Source organism: Magnolia sinica, chromosome 1 (assembly GCF_029962835.1).
Source record: "Magnolia sinica isolate HGM2019 chromosome 1, MsV1, whole genome shotgun sequence".
NCBI classification, from domain to species: domain Eukaryota; kingdom Viridiplantae; phylum Streptophyta; class Magnoliopsida; order Magnoliales; family Magnoliaceae; genus Magnolia; species Magnolia sinica.
Genome location: NC_080573.1, coordinates 132,327,892 through 132,353,980, shown reverse-complemented (window position 1 = coordinate 132,353,980; position 26,089 = coordinate 132,327,892). Strand labels below are relative to the sequence as shown.

The 26,089-nt window shown below is 35.3% G+C and overlaps 1 protein-coding gene across 1 annotated transcript; it reads left to right on the top strand.

The window, feature by feature from the left end:
* The first annotated feature begins 1,642 nt into the window (after positions 1-1,642).
* On the top strand, positions 1,643-24,684 carry LOC131249539 (LOB domain-containing protein 22). Its single transcript, XM_058250346.1, has 2 exons — positions 1,643-2,319; positions 24,579-24,684. The coding sequence occupies exons 1-2, from the start codon at positions 1,643-1,645 to the stop codon at positions 24,682-24,684; spliced, it is 783 nt and encodes a 260-aa protein (XP_058106329.1).
* Positions 24,685-26,089: the final 1,405 nt, after the last annotated feature.

Genomic DNA, 26,089 nt, shown 5'->3' with positions numbered 1-26,089 from the left:
CCACTGCCTCCTGTAGTGTGGCTCTTTTGAGCCTCTGATCTGCCTACTTTGTGTCCAAATGCCTTAAAATGATATGTTAAAATGGATGGACAGCGTAGATAAACATATGCATCACGGTAGCCTCTCCAAACCCCCAGTACCCGGTTCGTCATAACAGGATAAGACTCAGTTTGGCAAGCGACGCTGTTAGCAGACAGGTCCAAGCGCGAATGGCTGCGACCCAAAACAGCAACGTCGGCTAGATACCCTGACCATAGGAGCCTTCCTTGATGTATGCACTGTATATTCACTCACGCCATTCATCTGTTTTTGCAACTTACTTTTGGTCACTGTATATTCACGCCATTCATCTGTTTTTGCAACTTACTTTTGCAAAATTACATAAAATTTTCAGTGGACCACGCCACATAAAACAGTGGTCATTGACAATTAAAAACCTTTGTAAGGCACAAGTACTTTTGAATCAAGATGATATATATATATATATATATATATATATATATATATGGAAATTGTAGTTTAAAGTCTACTTAATGGGAACTTCCCATGAAGTCAAGCTGTGTGGGCCTCACTGTGATGTGTATCGAACATTGACAGGCCCCTTTAGGTTATGGGATATTCCAAAAGTTAATCATATATGTAACTCAAATGAGCCATACAATCTAAAACCACGTGAAGAGATGCGTAAAACATGTAAAATAACTTGGTGTAGCCCACCTAAGTTTTGAATGCAGCTGAAACTTGGTTTGACCTCTCATCCAAGTGGGACACAAGCAATGGGAGTGCGGTGTGCCCACTAAGTCATGAATTGACTTGATTTTTAAGCCCATGGTCCACCATAAAATGGTACATCCGATCGATGGTATAGATGTTCAACACATCAAGGTGGGGCCCACACAACTCGACATCATGGTACAATTTCCCATGTGTGCGCCTATATATATATATATATATATATATATACAAATGCTCAAATCCAAACAGCTTAGGTATATATATATACACACACATGCACATGCCACAATGTGGTTTTTTTTTAGACCTACAATAATGTTTACTTTGAATCCATGTAATCATATGCCAGATACCGTGAATCTACTTTAACTGCATCAGAGAAAACAGCTGGAAGAAAGAGTTGTATGAATTCTAATCGGACCATTAGATGAAACAGCAAAATATTTGGCTGGACATGTTCGAGTGTATTTCACATAAACATCACATCCAGATATGGTCCACCTGAGCCTCCGGCCATTTGATCGCAATGCAGACCGTTAAAAAATATTAAGACAGCGTGCTACAGCCCTCGGTGCAGGTGATGCACACACGACCATTGTCGTTCAAACAAATTAACTCCCTTCTCATGCACCGTCCGGATTACACTCCCGAAATATCCGATAAGAAGAAATCCGTTAAGATCTCCCCATTCCTCGCCTCTTCTCCCTCCCTCTCTCTCTCTCTCCTTCCTTTCCATTCCTCCTCCTCTCTCTCTCTCTCTCTCCTCTCCTTTATCCTCGTTCCATCGCTCCTTCGTTAATGCAGGATGAACCAGAACAACCGAGAAAAATAAGCCGGAGAAACCCGAAAAAACGCGCCCGACATTCCGTAACACCCTCCCAAAACCAAAGGCAGGCCGCTCACTAAAATGAGCAACCGTGGTGGTGTCAATGGCAGCGGCACCCAAGCTTGCGCTGCGTGTAAATACCAGCGTAGGAAATGCGCTCCTGATTGCATACTCGCGCCATACTTTCCTCCTGATCAGCAGCGTCAGTTTTTAAACGCTCACAAATTGTTTGGTGTTAGTAATATTGTAAAGGTCATTCGTAATCTCGATCCCCTTCAGAAATCTGAAGCAATGCGATCCATCATTTTCCAATCAGATATCCGGGCACGTAATCCCGTTGGTGGTTGTCACCAGATTATCGTTGATTTGCAGAAGCAGATTGAACAACACACCATCGAGCTGGAGCTTGTGCTGAGAAAGCTCGCCATGTACCGTGAGCAAGCTTGCACGCAGAGCCAGGTGCAGGAGGTCGGCCACGTTCAACATGGTCAGCTGGGGTTGGATATGAATTTGATGTCGATGAGTGGTTATAATCCAATGCAGCAGTACCATCATCTTCGGTACCACCATGATGTAATGCCACATGTGATGCCGACTCCTAGTAGAAGCTGCATGGAGGGATCTTCTTCTTCAATTAATGCAATGCCGTTAAATGAATTTGGAGACATGAAAATGCAGTATGGTATCTTTGATCGAAATCAGAATTACCCAAGTGAACGTGGAGACTCATTTCATGGCATCGATTCGTTTACATGCAGGTTTGTGATTGACACAATTTGTTTATCATTATCTATGGTTTTTCTTGAATCTAGAGCTTCCGTGCTGATGATATATGGAATTTGGAGATTGTCATTTTATGAATAAAGATTCATGAAATCTGAATAAAGAAATTTAAGAACAAATTTGAAAATTGACGTGAATTTAGAGATTATTTTCTTTCCAAGAAGAGTCAACTATGCAATTAGAGAATGAGACATAAACATTAATATTTAATAATTTTTATTTGTAATTAATCATCGTAATCATATTATGATTATTTTTTATGTTTTAATTAAATATTTTCAAATGTTGAATTATTGTACTTATCTTTTATTTATTTAATTATTTATTATTATTATTGGCTATAAAAGATTGGCTTATCATAGTTCACCCATTAAACTTAAATTTGTGTTAGACTCGTTACAATATAGACAGTCCACGTGCTATCATCTTGCTGTTGATGCATCACTACCCTAAAAAAAAAAAAAAAAGTTGAGGGGCCCACCTGATTTTTCATTTGACTCTTAACCACGGACCAGTTTATTTTTAACTTAAATGAATGGCTAGAAATATTAAGCCAGTAATTTTCAAAAATGCTCCACGTGATGAGCTGTACAATTCAAAGTCCGATTTATTTGTGGGCCTTCCTAATAAACAACTGAATCTTTGTACGCCTGTGAAAGATCAGGGAACTAATGGGGGCGGGCGCTTGTGTTTAGGGCTGTACATGTTCTCCCGTACGTTCAAATGGGAGGCCGGCCTCTCTAAAACGTTTGTAGAATGACCTTATTCTACTGGGAAGTGTGTTGGTCCATCTACTTAATTCATGGGTGTTCTCTCGCTTTGTAACAAAATACTAAGCACAAAGTGGGCCATCCTAAGTAAAATCAGGTCCAAACAATCATGTAGTTCAGCTCACCGTAGTCTTGCAATTGACTGGATTTTTTGTGGTGCTACTAATCATGGTGGGACACATCGAATGGACTGGATGTGCCTGTTTTACGTATGGATCAGGCTGATTTCTGAGAAAAGGAGAGAGATAGGAGGACTGTACCTTTTGGATAGATTGGATATGGGACCTACATCACAGTGGCCTCCAGTTGTAGAATTAGCTTTTTAAAAATAGTAAATTAAACATGGGTCCAATCTGGATGGGGCATGGTTAAAAAATCAACTCTATTGAAATACAAAGCTATGATTAGTGGACATTTATTAGCTGTGATTCTGGGCTATGGCTCATCTAAGTTTGGCGTTAGATTTTGACGCTTTGCATTTTGAATACTTATATGCCAGTTGTATATTGGCTGTATCATGTATGCATTAGTATGGATAATTATATTCTGCCGGTGTAACAATTAATTTCCTAAATGAAATTAAGATTATAAGCCTTTCGTCACTCTATTTTGTATAACGTAAATGGTAATTCATTCATGTAAAGTATCCAAAAGCATATTTTTGCATAAAAGGAATCATATAATTAATGGAGGTTTTAAGTTGGTAGATTTGATAAACGAGTATTACTTCTCCACGATTCCAATCTAGAGTAAGGCTTTTATCTACTAATTAAATAATGACTATTAGTGACTACATAATCCTTTAGATTTTTTTTTAAAATCCCATTTTCTTAGTAAAAAATAATAACAATAACAAGAGATTTGAAATGTAATATGAAAATTGAATAATAAGAGATCCTTGCTGACATTCATTCACGTTTGTACATGGACGGGACAAAATCGTCTACGAAATTGGTGTCACCAGCTGAAAACCTTAAGTTCTTTGGGAGACGTGTTTCACTAAAATCCACTCTGTACATAAGTATGTTACTCGATTCTAGGCCTCAGTGACAAAAAAACAGCTTCATCCACGGTTCAAGGAGGTCAAATCACAAAGAACGATTGAACATAGGCTAACATACCATGTATTTTTCATCAAACACATTTATCAAACGCACAAGGATCAATAAAGACAAAAAATAAAATAAAATTAATACACCCACAAAATTAGCTCACTATTTCTACTGTATAAATTCACTTAGATTGCAATTGTGTTATTGAAATAAGGCAAAATATCAGTACTTTTTAAAATCCAATTTACATCCCAAATTAAAAATATCATCAACATGGATTTAGCTGTTACATCACCCTAGATTGCTAGGTCAAACTTTCAACATTTACAAATAACACTAGTGCCAAACTTTTATGTGTATGGGATATCTGATCTGTGTAATTTGTCTCACAAGATGTACTAGCACAAAAATCAGATAGCAAGTCATTAATTAGGCCACACAAAGAATGTATGTGCTTACATTTGATAATTTAAAAACTGTACATTACTTCTATTCAAGGATGGTCCTTAACGAATATCATCGAGATGTAGTCGTCTACAGTTTTCCGTGACGCTGAGAAGATTTGTCAATCTTCGTACTCTATAGCCTGCTTGTGAAATACCTAGTGTATGAGGTTTAAATAGCATAGCAGGTTGTGTTAGGCAAACATGTAGTTGCCTTTGAGGGCCGCAGATTGCCTGCAATCCGGTTGGAAGCTAGGTGGTGCTCGTTGTGATGCTTGTGAGAAATCCATCTTATTTATCTGTTTCGCCACCTTATTTTAGAATATTAGACAAACAACGAAGGAGATTCAAAACTTAAATAGGCAACACAAGAGAAAAATGTGGGAACCGAAAGCACACTGTTGAAACATTGGTGTGGGGCCACACAAGTTTTGGATCTAGGTTACATTTTTTAAAAAAAAAAATTTCCATTTATCCAAGTGGGAATGACCTTATGAATGGTTTGGATTCATTGAATGACCTACTGTTTCCTATCTATCGTGTGGCTTACATGAGTTTTGTATCTGCCTCTTTTTTAGTTTCATATCCTAAATTGAGGTGGCCAAATAGGGTGTATTTCTCACACAAAAAAAACAAAAAAAAACCATGTAGTCCCAGAAAATTCCTGCCATCCGGTTGCGAGAAATCAACGCCCTCTCGAAGGGGAACGAACAACTCCCTTGAAAGTTTGGTTTTTGGTTCGGCAAGTTGCGTTCATGTACTTCCCATTTATTATGGTTTGGTTAGGTATAATTCTATCATTTCCTTATATTTGTAGGATATTTTTTTTAACTCTGGAGAAGGAACAAAAGAAGAGTAAAGGAGAAAAAGTTAAAAGTCAGGGGCGCAACAGTTATGGACGGGGACGCGGTTTGGCTAGTGATGCTGCCCCAGCGAGGTCGCTAGTGGTCGGTGTTATATGGGCCCCACCATAATGTATGTGTTTTATCCATGCCATCCATCCATTTTGAAAGATAATTTTAGGACTTGATACTAAAAATGAGGCCGACCACACAATGGGAAAATAATGGTAATTGAATGTCCACCATTAAAACCTCCTAGGGCCCACTTTAATGGTTATGGGAAAAAATATATCAACTTGTTCAAAAACTTTTGTAAACTCAAGAAGTTTTTAATAGTGGGCGTTCAATCAACACTTTGCGTGTTTGATTTGGATCAACTGCATTTTTAGGCTCATACCATAAAAATGACATGGAAGAATGAATGGACAGCAAATATCAAACACATACATTATCATGGGCACTGACCATTAGTCATCGCAATGGCAGGGTGACTAGTAGATCCGATTTACATGGGCGGGGATTAGCTAGACAGCACGAGCACTGATGTCACCAAATTATGTGTGCCTCACCGCGGTGTATGTATTGTATCCAACCATTCATTCATTCAAAGAGATTATTTTAGCGCATGAGCCAAAGAATGTGCCAGATCCAAAGTTCGAGTGAATCCTACCACAGAAAAACGCCCACAGTTGAACCTTCTTAGGCTAGCCATGATGTTTATTTGAGATCCGTGAGAGTCCGGATCCTCTGTTATCAAGTCAACAGAGAATTCCTGATACCCAAATTCTCATTGGTCCACGTCACCACTCACTAAAAAAATAAAATAAATAAAAAACAGCTTCGGACGCCAAACCATTAGGGTAACAGGAATTCTCTGTTAACCTAATAACAGAGGATCCCGACTCAACCTGCAGGCAAGGACGAAAGGAAAACAGAAATACCAACTAAATCCAAAACTTACGTGGCACTCAAGAGTTTTTTAATTGTAGCCATTCAATCCCACTTTTTTATGTGTTGGGTCCACTTGAGCTTTGGATCTGCTTCATTGTTTGACTCATGCCCTAAAATAATAGCTCAAAACGAATGTACGGTGTGGATACTACACACACATTATGGTGGAGCCTACATAACTTGGTGACGTCACTTCCTTAGTGAATTTTGTACTTACGCTGTCAGTAGCTATTCCGCACCCAACAGTCACTTGCCCTCACCCGGGTCTCCCTCCCTCCCAATAAGTGCCCAACAGTCACTTCCCCCCAATTCTCTCTCCATCCCTCCCTCTCTCCCAATACACGCCCAACGGTCACTTGCCCTCCCCGAATTCTCTCTTCCTCTAAAGGCTTTCTCTCTCCCTCCTCTAACGGTTCCCTTCTCCCTCCCTTCGCTCCTCTAACGACTCTCTCTCCGTAATGATTAATTTCTCCTTTACAAATAGATTTTTGTAAAGGAGAAATGATAATGATGTATTTTACTTTCTTTGTGAGTTCTTTAGATCCCTTGTGAGAGTGAGTCCCAAAGACATCTAAAGTGTGTTGTCACGTGCATTTTCAATTAAGTAATTATCCTCTCTTTTTACTCTTTTCTCTATAACTTGCTTGAGCTTTTTTTTCTTTTTTTTTTCCTTTTTGCCTGTTGGATCAACATCAATTAGCATTAGAAGAGGTTGATTTTCATTCTATAAGCCAACGCCACTGTACGGCTTCGCTCAAAGATGTACATATGTATGTTGATGTTGAGGAATTGAAACAGGCTATGATGGAGGATATTTCGTGTAGACTCCCTGCTCAAATCTCTGTGAATGACTTAATGACTTAATGGAACATCTTACATATGTGAGTCAACTATTTGATGTTCTTGATGTGTTAAATGAAGAAGTACATTCTGATTCTTCAAGTTCTACTGTAGCTTTGTGTCACCACAAGCTCCACCGTAACTAACTTGGGTGATTGAGTGATGTGTTGTGTTTTTATAAAATAAATAAATAAATTTCAAAAATAAAATATTTATTTTCATAAGACAAATAAATATATTATATATAGAAACTTAAAAAAAAAAAAAAAACTTATTGAATTAGTGGGAGGGGTTTTTGCCAAATGAAACTAAGTACAAATCTCCATAAGAACAATGTGAACATGGTCCGCGTAGGCATGACATGGGCTATAGGTCTAGTTGACTGCCTTTTGATGCTTTATTAGGCACATTTTGCATTTCACATGTACGCGTTGTCACAGTTGACGCTTGGTTTAGACTCAAGGATGATTGTCATAAGGGAGTGAATCAGAGTTTAGCTAGAGATGTGATCGACTGGTATATAATTAAGGTTCTAGCCACAATGTTAGTTGAGTGTGCCTATACGTGGTGTAGATCCCACATATCATATAAGGCAGCGATAGTTGAACTAACAAGGATTTGGGGATTTGGGTTGTCGTTACATGTGTTACCATGTGAGAACATCTTTTACTTTTATGTAATCTGAACAGTCCATGTGATGTGGCATCCCATGAAACCCACCGTGATCAATTTTTACCCTGATCTAAAAGTCTGGTGGGCCATAACAAAGAGAGATGCAAATCAATGGAGGAAATTATTTTCTTTTTCCATGGTCCATCAAAGTTTGGATTAAGGTAAAAAGTTGGGCCTCGGGGGTTTCATGAGGTGCTGCATCACGTGAACCACTCAGATTTTGGGCTTACATCATGTCTGATGAGTTTTAAAAAAGTTCTCACAAGACTTCATGAGAACTAGGGCGTGTGTGTGTGTGTGTGGAAATGGTACTATGAGGTCGACTTTTTAAGTCAATCCATGACTTCGGTGAGCCACACCACATACAACAATTAAGAGGGGTTACCCCTCCCATTAAAACATTCATAATCTTTTCTTGTGCCACCGAGATGTGGTTCACAAATTCAAACCATCCATTGTGTGTTTCCCACTTGGATGAGGGGTCAGACCAAGTTTCGGACATATCCAAATTTTACGTGGGCCCCACCAAGTGATTTTATATATTTTAGGCATGTCTTCACATGATTTTAGATGGTATGGCCTACCTGAGTTCTGTATATGGCTAATTTTGGGGATATCCCATAATTTAAAGGGGACCCATCAAATGCACGGTGTTGATGTTCGACATAAATCATAGAGGGGCCCACACAACGCGACCTCATGGGAAGTCGACTGCATAAAAACATTTCCCATGTGTGTGTGTGTGTGTGTGTTTGAGAACTCATCGAATGTGATGTGAGCCCAAAATCTGAACAGTCCACGTGATGCAACACCCCATGAAACCCCGAGGCCCAACTTTTACCTTAATCCAAAACTTTGATGAGCCATGAAAAAAGAAAATAATTTCCTCCCCTGATTTGCATCTCTTTGTTATGGCCCACTAGAGTTTTGGATCAGTGTGAAAATTGGCAAGAGGGGTCTCATGGGTGCCACATCACAAGGACCGTTCGGATTTTAAGCCCATGACACATGTACAAAGGTGCGCATGTGTGCAGGTGCTTAGGTAAGCATGCCTATATATATGAGGGTGTGTGTGTGTGTGTGTAAGTTGGGCACTAGTTCGTATGGAACTAGTGCGAACTTTTTGAGAACTCATCATACCTAATGCATGTGAATCCAAAATTTGAACTATCCATGTGATGCAGCACCCCATGAAACCCCGGGTCTCTCTCTCTCTCTCTCTCTCTCTCTCTCTCTCTCTCTCTCTCTCTCTCTATATATATATATATATATATATATATATATATATATATGAATGCTCACCTGTGCACCTTCTTACATGAGCACCCGTGCACACCTTTGCACACGTGTCTTAGTGATGTAGAGCGGGTCACGGACACTTTCATGTCCAAGATGGATCAGAGAAGGCCCGATCGACAACAGAAGTCATCAAGACCGTCAGAACCTTAAAACAGGCATATCTCGCAAACCGAAATGAGTTACTCAACGTACCATATATGATTTTGGGGTAGGATGAGATACTTTAGCCAAACAATTCCGAATTTGTGAGATTCCATCCTATCGATGGTCAAATTCCATGTTTATTTCCTTTTTTATTATTTTTAGTAAGTTTTAGTTTGATTATAACTCTTCATCCGTTGGGCTTTAGTAGTTGTGTCCAACATGAAAAGTGCTTAGAATAATTAAGAGAATAACATGGTTAAGCCACATGAGACACTTACTATAAAAGTAAATTTACTATTTATAGTAAGTTACGAATTTCTAGGAGTTTTAGTTCTAGTTTGCTTTTGATTTCTCTCATATTGCTTGGTATCTCAATTTAAAGGGTCGTGAACTCATTTATTTCATTAATCAATTAAAATTTGAATTTATTAGAATTTATTTCTATTTTCTTGCTTTCTTTCCTCGTGGATTCGAGAAGTCTCTGTGAGGAGTCCAGAGAAGCTCCGTGGATTCGAAGTAGTTATCCTTGATGAAGACGGTGATCGATCTCATCATGTTCATCCCTGTTTCAATTGGTATCAAAGCGAGGACTTCCCTCGGGCCGATGACAAATAACGAAGGTATGAACCAAAATCCTGTGGACGGTGATCCAGAAATTCGTTATCTTTCGGAAAGAATAGAAGCTTTCCACCAGGAGAGTCAGTTAACCATGCAAGGATTGTAGGCAACCCTCAACCATATTGCAGATGCTCTACTTCCGCCCCGAGCTCAAAGTGATGCTCAACCGCTCATATTCGTTGTACAACACAACTCCAGTTTCTACAAAGTACCATCAGATGACCGTAAATCGCAAGCCGCCACTATGAACATGAGGAAGCCATTGTATATGCCAAAGGTAGAGATAAATTTACAACGAGACAACATCTTTCGAACAAGGTGCACTACATACCAAAAAGTCTGCAATGTAATCATCAATGTCAGGAGTGATGAGACTTTCGTGTCGAAAACAATGGTGGAAAAGCTACAACTAAAAACAGAAAAGCACCCATCTCTATACACGATTGGATGGATCAATGAGGTCAACAAAACAAAGGTAACCAAAAGATGTCGTATATCATTTTCCATTGGTAAATATTATAAGGATGAAGTAATGTGTGATGTGGTCGACATGGAAGCTTGTCACATGTTACCTAGTCAACCCTGGCAAAATAATATTAATGCTACACATAGGGATCGGGATAACGTATTTATATTTGTTAAAGATAGTAAAAAAGATTATCCTCGCCCCTATGAGAATGGAGAATCAACCCAAAACTTCTAAAGTTAAGGAACAGTTTCTCACAACCGAACAAGCTTTTGTTAAACAATCTAAGGAAAGAAGAGATATATGTGCATTAGTTGAAAAGAAAGAATATATGGAGCTTGTGAACATCCCAGGTGATTTGAAACCGGTGTTGTAGGAGTTCAAGGCGATTGTGCTCGATAAACTCCCTAATAAATTGTCTCTCATACAGGATATACAAAACCACATTGATCTTGTCATAGGGATAAGTCAGCCTAATTGCCCACATTATCAGAAGGGATGTGAGATCTTGAAGGCAGAAGTGAAGAAACTGATCTATACTAACCAAGTCAAGAAGAGCATAAGTACATGTATTGTGTCAACTCAAGAGCCTAATACCAAGTACAAGAAAAGTGCTAATAAACATTGTTATCAGAAGTTATCTCAGAATCATGAGCTAGGTTCCTTGATAACTCGAGGACGAGTTTTTTCCCAAGCGAAGGGGTCTAATGTAGAATGTGTCACAGATATATTCCTAGCATGGTTGGACCAAAAGAATGTGGACCATAAAGAATATGAACGTGTCACCCGTAGAGTTTCAAGGGATGCCGCATCACATGGACCGTTCAGATTATGTGCTTAAGACATGTATGCAAAGGTGCGCACGGGTGCTCACGTAAAAAGGTGCACGGGTGAGTATTCCTCTCTCTCTATACATATGTGTGTGTGTGTATGTATGTGTGTGTGTGTGTGTACATGTGAATATACATAAATACATGTACATACACACATAGAGATGCACCCATAGTAATGTTTACACCAAATCCACTCCAAGTATTTTAATATAATCATATGCTAGATTAAGTGAATCACTTTTAGCTGCATCAAAGAAAACAGTTGGAAGAAAGACATACCCTTGACTTTTACTGTGCCCACAATGAATTCCAATCTGACCAGGACATGGTCGGATGGATTTCACATAAACATTACATTGAGATAGGGCCCACCCGAGCATCTAGGCCCTTTCCTCACTTTCCTCGCACTGCCGATCGAGACAACCGTTAAGAAATATTAAGACAGCGTGAAAGTGCTACAGCTCTCGGTGCACGTGATGCACACAAAAAAAGGATAAAGATGAGAGTTTTTCCCCACCGCCTTGCTTTCACTTGCCAGTTGAAATCAATGGCAACCACAAATGCTTAGGTTGGGGATGAGTTTTTCTTAATACTCACATAAAAAAAAAAAAAAAATGAAGAAGAAAGAAAGAGAGGGGCCTTAGTTGTTCAGCTTAGCTTGTTTTTGGCCTATTGGAATGGGCGTATAGTCCATTGTATCATGGAAGATTGAAATTAAATGAGAGATAAGGAAGAAATAGGCAATGAGTCAGGTTTTTAGGCTTTTTCTGTATGCTACATGGGTTTGCTTAAATAAAGACCTATTTTGAAAAGTTTTTAAGCTAACTTTAAGCTCAAATCACATGTACTTGATGAGCCTGGTCTGTGATTGTTGTCCAAGTGTTGTTCATGGACTATTTAATTAAGTGGACCAAAATTTGAGCATAGGCCCCTTATTATGGTATATTAATGTTTATGTGGTAACATTCTTTCATCATCTTTTATATTAAGATGTGTGGACCATCATAAGCCTCCATGGTTATCTGGACAACCCCATAATAGTGACCAAATCTAGATAGGCCTAAGAGAAAGCCCAAGTCTTTTTAATAAGATTAAGTGTTTTTTTTTTAAGTTCTTAATCCGCCATTTGTGGGCAGATTTAGGCCACATATTGGGAAGTGACTTGAATTTTTTTTTACAAAGATCTAACCGATGATTAAGTCCATTTTTTTCAAATAAAGGTCCATATCTCCTATGATAAGATATATGGATTAAAATAAATGGTATATAGTAATAAAATTTTAAAATAAATTACCTTGATTTAAGAATTTAATATTACAATCATATTCAAATATATAATAATATGTGGGCCGCACACTTTAGGATTAAATGATAAAAAATGCGTGACCCTTCATGTACTATGATTACCTAGTGCACATGTGCTTACATTAATGCATATGTGCATACACATAGGAGTGAAGATTCCTTTTAATAATCATCCTATTGCTATTGATCATAGGTTTACTAATAATCAGAACCATCATCAACCATGGCAATCAACATTGATGATTGGATCTATCATCAGCGATGATCATGAACGGTGATGATTGGATTCAATGCGAACAATGATGATCAGTTATGTTATTCAACTTAACATTATTTTTCATTAATTCTTATAATAAAAATAACATACGTATTATAATTAGTCCTGATGTTATTAAATTAATGCCTTATTCTATCATTGGAAAATTAAAACTTAGTGTTAGGGTTATCTGTTTGATTGGAACTCATTTCAAACATTGAATGATGTCCGTGTGATAATTAACATTCTTTCAACTAATGGTGATGATTGGATCCATCATCAGCAATGATCACTAACAATAATGATTGGATCCAATATGAAAAATGATGCTCAGTTATGTTATTGAACTTAACATTATTTTTCATTAATTCTTATAATAAAAATAACATACGTATTATTAATGTTTATGTGGTAACATTCTTTCATCATTTTTTGTACTAAGATGTGTGGACCATCATAAGCCTCCATGGCCATCTGGACAACCCAACATTAGTGACCAAATCTATATGGGTCCAAGAGAAAGCCCAAGTCCTTTTAATAAGATTAAATGTATTTTTTAAAAGCCCTTAATCGGCCATTTGTGGGCTAATTTAAGCCACATATCGGGAAATGGCTTGAATTTTTTTTAGAAAGATCTAACCGATGGTTAAGTCCATTTTTTCAAATAGACTATATCTCATATAATAAGATATATGAATTAAAATAAATAGTATATAATAACAAAATTTAAAAAAAAATTACCTTGATTTAAGAATTTGATGTTACAATTATGTTCATATATATAATAATATATGGGTCACACACTTTAGGATTAAATGATAAAAAATGTGTGACCCTTCATGTACCATGATTACCTAGTACACATGTACTTGCATTAATGCACTTGTTCATACATATATAAATGAAGATTCCTTTTAATAACCATCCTATCACTATTAATCCTAGGTTTACTAATGATCAGAACCATCATCAACTGTGGCAATCAACATCAATGATTGGATCCATCATCAGCGATGATCACAAACGATGATGATTGGATCAAATACGAACAATGATGATCAGTTATGTTATTCAACTTACCATTATTTTCCATTAATTCTTATAATAAAAATAACATATGTCTTATAATTATTCTTGATGTTATTAGATTAATACTTCATCCTCTCATTGAAAAATTAAAACTTGGTGTTAGGGTTATCCGTTTGATTGGAACTCGTCTCAACCATTGAATGATGTCTGTGTGATGTAGGACCTATGCATGAACTCAAATATTGTGTGAGATCAATCAAAAAAATTAAATTAATTAATAAAAATCATAAAACTTACTACCGTAATCATCAATACCAAAATTTCAAAAGGAGATCGTACATAATTCAAGACTAGGTTACCAAGCATCATCCTACAAGACTATTAAATAAGAAAAACTAAGATCTAATGGATGTAAGAATATATAAATAGCATAGGGTTAAGCATATTTTAAATGAGAATGTAGTGGTCTAAGACTACCTAGGGTTTTATTAAATTTAGGTATGGGTAAAGCTAGGGTTTAGGAAAATTTGAGAAAATTTAAAATTAGGATTTAATTGGGTAAATTGGATAAATGGATTGGTTGTTTAGGCTTTTATTAGAGAAAAATTAAGGTTTTGGATATTTGGATACTAAGGATTTAAGAGGAATGAAGGGAATGTGGGAATTACGGTTTGGAATTATTGTTGAAATTAAGATTTTGGAATCAGGTGTTAGGGTTTTGGTTGGTATGGGGGAACGAAAAGGATTTTGATGGGAAAAGAAAAGGAAACAAAAAGAATAAAGGGGAACCATATGGTTAGCTTTATGGGCTCACATGTGTAGCCGTACGGTCGCATGTGTGAGTTTGGTAGGGTAAGGTTTTGGCTCTCAAGGTCAGGTTTGATGTGGGAACAATAAAGGAGAGTATTTGAAAAAGTTTGGAAGGAGTTATGAGAAATCTGAATGGGAGAAATGAAAAATTGTAACAAATATTTTGTAATGAAGAACTCGAAGGAATAGATGAGAACCTCATGCTCTCGTTAATGAAAGATTAGCCTCGCACCAATCTACATTCCAAATCACATGGAAGGCTTCTTCACATCTCATGAAGAATAAGAAACACAGGTTTTTTTTTCTTCAAAATAATGGCATTAAGGCTCCACATATCCTCATTTCTCTTTTATAGTCTCAGAAAAGACCTTTTACCTAAAAGTGCTTTTATATAAGATTCTCAACATAAAAATACTTAATAAATTAAAATTTGTTCCTAACTCTTTAATTTTAATACAAATATAAGTTATACAAAAATAATGAAGCATTTAAATAATTTAAACAATTAAACTATTTTGTAACCCATGGGGGTCTATAATTAAGATGTCCAATAATAATGATCCAACGGTCTGATCATCGTGTTCATCCGATCCAACGTTCCGATGTGTCCATCAAGCTTGTATATGCAAACTACACGCATCTTCCCAGTGTGGGGTCGTCAAAGATACGTGAACATACACGTATGGTCTTCAGTATGGCTAGAAATGTCAATTGGGCTCAATCCTCCTCCTCCGGTATGGTACTCGGATGTCCTCATCAATTTCCCTTGGCCAAGAAGATTTCGTCTCTAATAAAATAAAGTTGCATAATGTTTGATGAGATCCGGGTCTCGTCGCTAAAGCTCTACCTCTGTGATCCATCACATACTGTCTGACTTTAGTCTGTCCTTCCACTTGACAAGGTACTCCTGGTAACCTCCATGTCATGTAGAAATCGTGCCTTCATCTAAGATATCCTCTTATCTCCTTTCTTCTCATAGGTATGAATGGTGCGGGTAGTAAAAGTTGAAAAGAGGGATCGGGTTATGAGACAGGTCATGGCAACATCATTAAAGTTCATGATTCTCCATAATGAAGGGTTACATAAGTTACACAAATAGATTGTTATAAAAGCGTATTATTTATCTTACTTTAGATAACTTGATTGATCTGCGACATGAGTCGGGTTATGGACTTTCAACTCTTATTTTTTATGGATCACTTCTATAACTTAAAAAACTTACATAACATGTATAAATGTTAATAATTAGTACTAATCCATTAGTTTACAATTGAGTAATGATATTTTTTGTAATGTAAAGTTAACCACCAAAACATTAATCGTTGAGTAACCTACGGATAAAAAGTATGATGGAAATGCTTATGAAAACTAGTCTCGCGCCGTGAGATGACATTTTGCACACTCTAGACAAGGTTCAAGATGAACCTTTACTGGCTAAAGATGAAAACTTGACAGAACATATAGTTGCGATGAAGCTTTAAAACAAGTAGTGTAAGCATAACTGCTCAGTCTAAAATATCCTTATTGACACTATGCACAAAGTACACATACCCATGTATGAGGTGCATGGGACAAGAATTTGAGATGCACTGTCTAGTGTTTATACATAGATATTAGATTGACGCATTAGGGTAATGAAAATAGAGTTCCAAGAATATAGGATACCAGTCAATTGCTCCATAGGAACTTTAGGTGCAGATTGACAATAAATAAAAAGATCTTCACAATGAACCATTCTTTGCAAGATTCGTGGGCCTCACTAACTTCACTTGCCTCTCAGGGGATTTGCTCTGGGCAGGTTCAGATCACTTACAATACATAACTCTACGAAGGGAATTAGAGGTGTTTTCAAGTTAATTTTTTTTATCTTTTTCCACGTGCCCTCATCCGGGAAGGAAACTCATCATTTGTCGTAAACTCTAAACTCTTAACTTCTAAACCTCTAAAACTCTAAACCATTAAATCCTTAAACCCTAACCCTTAAACTTACAAAACTCTAAACTCCTTAACTCCAAAAACCTTAAACCCTAAAACATAAATCTTAAAAACTTCGATGCTTGAAGTTGAAATGAATGCAATTTCATAGATAAATCCAAGGCCTTTGTAACAAAAATTTATAAGTGAATAGCTAATAAGAGACGGTTTAAAGCTATCAAGAAGGCGAAGAATAATAACCAAGAATAGAAATCTACAAAACTCATAATCTCGAGAAGATAAAAGGAAAAGACAAGAAAAAGTATAACCCGATATGCTTCATTTGTGAAAACTCCAACCACTACGCCCGTTAGTACGTCAATAAAAAAAAAGGTAATTCAAAAGTTAATTGATACTTTATTTACAAGCGTTTGTTTCAAAATCCTTTTTATTGAGACCTTATCTAATAAATGTATTTTAGATTCAGGCACAATAATGCACGTGATGTGAAATTGTCGAGGACTCGAGGAATTCTGACCTGTAACCACGGAGAGCTACACGGGATTAATGTCATTGAGGACATGTTAAGGATTGACGTTTTTCGTCTCCATCTATGAATAGAGCGAAGGATAATCCTCTGTGATACTCTTTATACACTGGCCATAGATTGTCGTTTAATTATTTTCTAGGTTGTTAACTAATGGGTTTAATATTCACTTTTTCATAACTAAAGTTTTATTAGTACTAAATAATCTCATTTTCGAATGTGATAGTTTAGTTTCAGATTTATTTATTCTTGATGTAGAATATGAGGATGTATTAATTCTTTTATCTGTTATGTCAAACGAATTTGTTGTAACTGAATTTACAAAGTGACAATGTGATGTTAGGTCACATTGAAAAATATCAAATGACAAGATTGTCTCATCCTGATTTATGAAGTTCTCTATCTAGAGTCAATTCATCATTTCATAAATGTTATATCTGGAAAAAAAATTAAATTTTTTCTAAAGCGGCTAGGTCTAAGGGTCTAATAGAATTAGTCCATTTATATATCTATAGACTCCTAAATGTATGTATTAGAAATAAATGTCAATATTATGTCACTTTCATTGGTGATTACTCGTACTATATATGATTATCTTGTCTCACAAAAGTATCAGGATTTTGAATGTTTTTGTAAATATAAAGTTAAAATGAAAAAATCATATACAAAAAACTATCGAAATTATATGATCTAATAGAGGCGAAAAGTATATATCTGAAACATTTATATTATACTATGAAAATGTTAGCATCGTATGACATTCATTGTTGAAAATAATTATCTCGATAATGTCGTATACCAATCTCTCTACTACATTTTGGGGACATGCACTGCTTATAAGCATTTATGCCTTTAATATTGTTTTTCCAAAATCCATTCATAATATCTCATATGATATGCAAACTATGAGGATTACTTCTATAGCTAACTTATGCCCTCGGGGATATTTGAGATATGTTTTAGTGTTTATTTCTCATAAAGGTAAACTTGATATTAAAACTATTGAGTACGTTATTAGGTACCCCATACACCCAAAGAGATACATTTTATTTTTCAATAACTGTTAATGATGAGTTAATATAGAATATCAAAAAGTGACCTTCGTTGAAGATAAATACCCATCCGAAAGAAGTAAAAAGTTAAGATAACTTTTTAAAATTCTAAATATATATACGGAGAGTGCGGGTTCCACTTCTCACAATGGAGATGATCTAATAATTAGTCAGGATAGTAGGAGTTTACCTCAATGAATTATGTTAAATTGAAAAATAATTGATTCTCTTAATATATTTTGATATCGAGGATACATCATACTCTTATACTGCTATTAATGATGATGGGTCTGAATCTTATCACGATACATTTTTCTTCAGATTTGACTAATTGGGTAACTGTTTTAGATGAAGAGATTATCTCTATTAAAAAGAATAAAGTATAAAAACTTATAAATCTACCTTTTAATCTTAAAATGATAAGTAACAAGTGGGTATTCATGATAAAAAGAAAGACATGTAGTACAATGAACAAGTATAAAATATGATTAGTTGTTAAATGTTTCACACAGAAAGAAAACGATTATTATGAGGAGATTTTTTTTACATATTACAAATTCTCGTCAATTTGATGATCACGTTCATTGATGTAAGTTAGACTTGAAGTGATATAAGATAAATAAAAAGACTACGTTCTTAAATGGTGACTTGGATAATGAGATACGTAATAGTTTATAGGATGTAGAAAAAAACTTAAAGAAAGTTTGCAAAGAGTTTAAATCTATTTATAGATTGAAGAAACTTTAAAGCAATAGTATATGAGGTTCTACTTAGCTATTACTACCTCTACGTACACAATGGGTTAAGAATATCATTGTACATATATAAAGCAGTCTAGAAGATCTTTTTTTATATTAATTTCATATATAAATGATATCCTACTAATTGATAATGATATGTAATTCTTGATAGAACTAAAAATTTATTTTTCTCGAACTTTAAAATGGATGATTATAATAAAGTGCTGGATTAGGGTCGGTATGGCACTGATACCATGAAAACAAAGAGAAAATAATTAGTTTTCTTGTACTTGAGACAATCTTAAAAGGTTAAATATATAGAGATCTACAGTCATCTATACAAGGTAAATGATAAAAACAGAATCATCTATCTATGGAAATTAGCTATACATCGTCTATTTATGTAAAGTAGCTATACAAGGTATGCGGCCTGTCTAACATATTCTTAGGATAAAAATCATATGTGTGTGTGTGTGTGTGTGTGTGTGTGTATATAGAAAAAATCTTAGAATGATTTACAATGAAATTTTCAAAAGCTGTCGAAACTCTTATGGAAAAAACTGTTAAGCTATATAGTAAATCATGTCCCCAAACTCAAACTGAGAAATTGGCAAAATCATTAGTACATTATACAAGCATAGTAAATAACTTAATGTATTTCATGCTCTACACCAAATCTGGTATTAATGATGTAGTTGTCACAGTCAAGAAGATCATTATATATATATATATATATATATATATATATATATATATATATATATATATATATATATATATATATATATATATGAAGTTGTCTAGGAGATCTTTTCTAATACTATCTCCACATTTAAATAATATCCTGCTAGATGGTAATGATATACAATTGTTGATAACAACCAAACATGACTTTTTTCAAATTTTAAGATAAAAAATCTTTATGAAACCAACTTTATTATTGGGGTAAAAATACTAAGGATAACCCTAGCAGATTCTTTAGGCTTGTCACAACCACCTACATACATAAAATTTTAGAACGTTTTAAGAAAAAAATTTCATGGTTATTAAAACCCTTACAAAGAAAGCTACAAAGCTAAATAGAAAATCATTTTCCTAGTCTAAAGCAAAGAAATTAGTTATGCCCTCAATACTTTATGCTAGGCAGCTTAATGTGTACCATTCTCTACACCAAAATGAATATTAGTTATGTGTTTGGCATAGTCAGCCATTACATGCATATTATAGAACAATATCATTAGTTAGTTGTCAAATACATATTTCATCATCTCAGAGGAACTAAGAACTCAATATTGTATTACGAAGACATGAATCTTGAGCTTAAAGGATATTTTGATGCCACATGAAAATGACACCGATTAGAAAATGTATACTTTAAGATATGTATTCATGCTTGGAGGGAAAGTTATCTCATGGTTGAGTAAGGAACAAACATCCACAACCCTTTTATCTATTAAGGCTGAGTACATGACATGTTGTGCTATTGTTCAAAAGTGTGCATAGGTGTAAAGATTTTTACAAGTTTGGGTGTTGTATCAGACAATTGTAGATGTATGTCATTGATAATAGACAACGTTTCTACCATTGAATTGGCGAAAAACCTCAATGACCACCAAAAGTCTAAGCATATTGAGATCAAATATCATTACGTCCGTGATCAAGTGACAGACAAAAAGCTATCCTCAACTACATTTCAACCAAAGAAATATTGACATATACAATAACAAAGCCTATAGATAAAGATTTATTCTACGTTCATGTCGACAAATTAGATTTAGAAGTGCTTGAATGATGTGGTTATAAAATATATATATTATCTTTTATTAATAAATAATCACTCTAGTTATTTAATATAAAGCATCATTATTAACTACGTGTATGGATCTTAACATTTACCTTAAGATCATGTGAGATGTTTACCTTTGTCAATAGGTTAGTCACCCACTCGTATGAGTAGATTAACCTTTCTTGTACAAGAGATGTACAATCAAAGTGATGTTCATATATTGAGGTGTGAACCGCCCTCTATTACAAAGAACAAATAATAAGGATACAAGCGATGAAATGTTGTATGCGCCTTTATTCCTAAAAGATTGAAGATGAAGCTGATTAACTCATTGTTCATATATGCGATTAATGTTATGACCTGAATAGAAGCCAGGTCATGAGGAAATGAAATCAGTCATACCTTATATGTGATGATTTATATATTGTATACTTGACATATGCCTAATATTGTCTACTTTATGATGTTGATTGTATCCATGGTGATGACCTTTTACTACAGATTACGTTGATTCGATATAATTATTACTACGTGCGAGTAGCTAGTCCCATAGGTGACTCTTTGTGTCCTGAGCTACCCTCATCTTGCTTGTAAAAGGATGAGATTAAGTGTTTCTACTTTTGTATACGATGATGAATGATAATTAACCATTTTGGATTATGATAGGAAAGTGGCTTGGTTGATTCCACATTATACATGTATTTAGGGAAGATCTCGTTATAGCTATATTAAGTTTCTACAACTATTAATACACACTTGAAAACTTAGCAGCTGACGGTATTGAGTTTTTGACAAATCTTTACAAATAATATTCTTTTCAAAAATATAGTATTACTTTAAAATGATTCAAATCAATGTTCACAAAAAAATAGATTTTCAAAATGACTTGATAAGTCATAAGTACATGTGTTAATTGAGTACTTTAGATCAAAAGTCAACTTCATTCAATATGGTCATGTGGACTAGGACAGGCATTGAAAATCTTGTGTTATTGACTGCTAATTAGATGATCGCTTAGTACAACACTAGTGAGAAGATAATGATGTTCCACTTGGTCTCACACCTCTGATTTTTATGATTATGATATTTTGTTTTCGTTGTTATAAGACGGGCTAGTTAAACAATCCATATTGTGCACATCTCATAAAATGATTGATGAGAGATATTGGATCTGGGCCCGTGGGGCTCACTCGCGGGTAGTTACTAGTAATGGGCTCCTCACAAGTTTCTCTCTGAATCCTATTTTCATTAAAAATTATCTTTTAAAATTAAATTAATTAAAATTTGAATTAAATAATTAATTTTAAATTGGATAAAAAAGAGATATGTGATTAAATAAGTATTTTCCTCATCCAAACTCCTCAACTATTCCCTTTAAAAATAGAAAAAGAAAAAAATCCCTCATAAAAACATCCAATAGTGAAGGGAAAAAGAGATATCTCAAGAAAGAAATTAGAAGAGAAGATATAATACCCATCGTCCATTTAGCCCACCTCATAGGTGATATAAACCATTGAGTGTAATTCAGTCTATCTTAACCATAAAATCAAATGGACAATTAAATCCTCTCTACTCCAATAGTGTTAAGTGAACATCTACTATTTAATTGCCCATCTTTGGCTTTTGCATGTGAAAGTCCCAAGATTATATAAACTATTGGATCTTGCGGGTTCACCCATACGAGTTGACTTTTATGTGCTACTTTCCATAATTTATAAATTTGCACTTGCTCTAGATGACGTTAATAAGAGTTTCTGGGTGGACATTAACTTTGATGGTAACCTTGACTCCTAATTTTATTATGATTGAGTTGCTTCTTTAAAAAATTTCTTTTAGTAGAAACAATTATCGAATGTATGAAAAGTTATATTGTTGCAACAAAACTCAAAAGTCGCACCTTTGGTAGCAACAATATCAACTAAGTTTTGAGCAAAGTGAGAATTGACAAATTAAAATTTAGGCTGAAATAAAAGTCAAATTGCATAATACATTTCTTCTTCTCAATTATTCTCTAATTCTATACTGAAAGTTTCACCATCTCCAACAAAAGAATAATCAAAGGTCAATTACACTAAGGAGTATAAGTATTTAAGCCATATGAACCAATGATCATTAATAACTAGATACTTAAGTGGGTTAAAATTAGCTATTCATGATGAGATAGTTTCATATCTTATATTATTTAAGTAGTCTTTTAAAAAATGTACTATATGGCCTTAGTGGCGGACGCACAGATTAACTCCGGACAATGATGCAGCTACTAATAGTGCTCTATGGGTCCCGTCATGATGTATGTGTCCTATCCACACCATCCATCCATTTTTCTAGACTATTTTATGGCATTAGCCCAAAAAAGAGGTAGGTCTAAATCTCATATAGACCATACCACAAGAAAGAGTGGTGATTGAACACTCACCGTTAAAAACATCTTAGGGGCCACAAGAGTTTTGGATTAAGCTGGTATTTGTGTTTTCTCTTCATCTAGGTGTGCATGATCTAATCAATAGGTTAGATGACAAGTAAACATTAAAGTGAACCTTAGAAAGTTTTTAATGGTAGGCATTCAATCTCCACTGTTTTCTTGTGGTGTGGTCCACTAGAGATTTGGATTTCTCTCATTTTTGGGTCCACGTTCTATAATTATCTGGAAAGGTGGATAGACGGCTTGGATAAAATACATATATATTGTGTGGAGCCCACAGAGCACTGCAGTAGCCACCTTGCTACCGATGCTGTCATTGCGCAATCCGTGTCCCTTAAAAGCGGAAGGAAAATTAAATAGGGCCTCTTTTAACCTGTTTGAGAACATAAGGTTGTTGCATGGTTTAATAAATGCCCTAATTCACAAATAGGCTAGAAACTAAAGAATCATTATATTAATATAAGCTTCTTCTTTCATTGTAAAGCACATAATCTAAAACATGTGTTTCATATAATCGGATCACCTTGGCACGCGAGCCAATAGGGTGACACATACCTATATTTCTAATTTTTAAAATAATGTATTAATTTATAATAAATATTTTTTGTAATATTGTATTTTCAGCAATATTTTCTTGACAGTACTGCCAGGACATAAATTTTTAAAAATCTCCCAAGAAATTCCTGGGCCGAGAATTTGCTGAGAATTGTCACTTTGGTGATACTTGGATGTAGTTTGTTTGTGCATGGCTTAACTACCCTGGGCTCAAAGAAGCATGTTGATCATCTTTTTCTATCCCATTTGTTTTGTAACATTGGTCCACCTGATTAATTGGCAAGTTGACTCCTGGTTCAGTGAATCCATATGTTTAGGCTAATTTAATGGATGGTTTAGATTGGGTTGAGATGTTGCAACAGTAAAGGGTATGTAAAAGAATGCAAGTGTGTGGTAACTGACCACGCTGTAGAGTGGTGAGTAAATTCTGTGGGGCTCACCATAATATATGCGTCGTTAAATCAAATTTTCAACTGATTTTAGGGCATGAGCCCAAAATTGAAGCATATCCAAAGCTCATGTAGACCACATCACAGAAAGCAATCAGAATAATGACATCCACCATTGAAACTCTCCCACGGCCCACACTGATGTTTATTTGTCATCCAACATATTTATAAGGTCGCACAAACATCGAAGAGGAAGGGAAAATACAAATGTCAAGTTGTTCCAAAACTTCTGTTGCCTTAGAAGTTTTCAACAGTAGGCATTCAATTCCCATCATTTCCTTTAGTGTGCTCCAATTGAGCTTTGGATATTCTCCAATTTTAGGCTTATTCTTGGCGTAGATAAAACTGTCCATGGGATAAACAAGGGTGTCGGATTTAGCAAACCAGTGTACAATTGTGTCCTTTCTCTTGATCTTCTTTGTTCTCCTTTTATTTGCAGTAACAGAGTCGCTCTAAAGGATGAGCAGAATTCCATGGAACAAGTTCAAGAGCATGATTTGAAGGGTGCAGCTTCTTTATTTACTCTTACAAATTGTAATTCATAAGAAAAAAATTTTATTGCAAAATTGTTCAAAAAATTGCATTTTACCAAATAGTGCTTCCAAGATTAGAAATTACCTGAACACTTTTCGAGTGATGAAACCACAAAAATGCCTTCATTTAATTTTTTCTTTAAAAAGTAGTTAAACATGAGGCTTTTCGAGCCCACATAGTATGTGTGTAACATCCACCCCATTAAACATATGCACCTCACCATTGTGATCACACGAACCAAACATCCGGTCAATTAAATCAAGATGGGCTAAAACATCTGGTTAATTAAATAAAGATGGGCTACACTTGAATTTTGATATTTTGAATGGCGTATATTATTTTGTATGGATTAGCCCACCTTATACTAAAATCCATAACTAATAATAATGTCGGTGTGCATATATGGGACGAGTTGGATGTGAGACATATATCACGTGGACCCATGACTTCCAGTTTTCTACTTTATTGTAAGGGAAAAGTAAGTGAGAGCAATAATGTAATTTCTCAAAAAGTTTTGTAAATCACACTTTAATATAATCTAATTCTTAGAGCAATTTTGGCCTCATTTGCAGGAGATGTAATATATAACTTCTTTTTCTTCTTCTTCTTTTTTTCTTCAAGTCTCTCTATTTTATTTTTCCTCAGCCACATGATTGAGAAATGGCCCCTCTTAGACCCTCACCTATCGGTGAAAGTGGAAATGTGGACGCACACCTAGCCCAATTAATCAATCCTTAAATTAAAACCCAGACCGAAACTCGCTGATTGTAGATACGCCCATGCCCAGCATTTTTTTTTGCCAGCCTTCTGTTTACCCTTGCTAGATTAATATTTTTTTATGCCAATTATTGAGATTTGAGAATCACATGCATGTAAGATCCTAACCATACAAGTGGTGGCCTTCAATGTGGATGGAAATGAATATAGTTAAGGTCAACATTCTATACAAAGAACTGATGGTTAGGATGGTATTCATTTCACCGGTAGGTCATCTACTAACATGACCCACAAGATTGATGGTCTACATTGAATTTCAACAGCCATGATGAAAGTACTGGGGAACTAATGGCTTATTTTTCTCCGTTAGGCAACTAACAGACGTCCACGAAACAAAAGTGATCACTTGCATTGGTTATAACCCAAACTCGTATTAATGGGCCATGATAACTATCTTAGCTGCGGTGATAAATGGACGGTTAAAATTAAAGTAGTCAACGGTCCATGTGGATGTGCACTCCGACAGTTGGACCATGATTTGAGAGGTTTAGTGCATACAACGTGCTAAACAACTTCATATATGGGTAGGTGGAAGCGTCCATTCTCGTTGTGCTATTTTGAAATGGCCAATTATCCGATGATAAGCCTAACAGACGTGATCCTGACCATTGAAAATATTGCTCTAGGTGGTTTAAATTC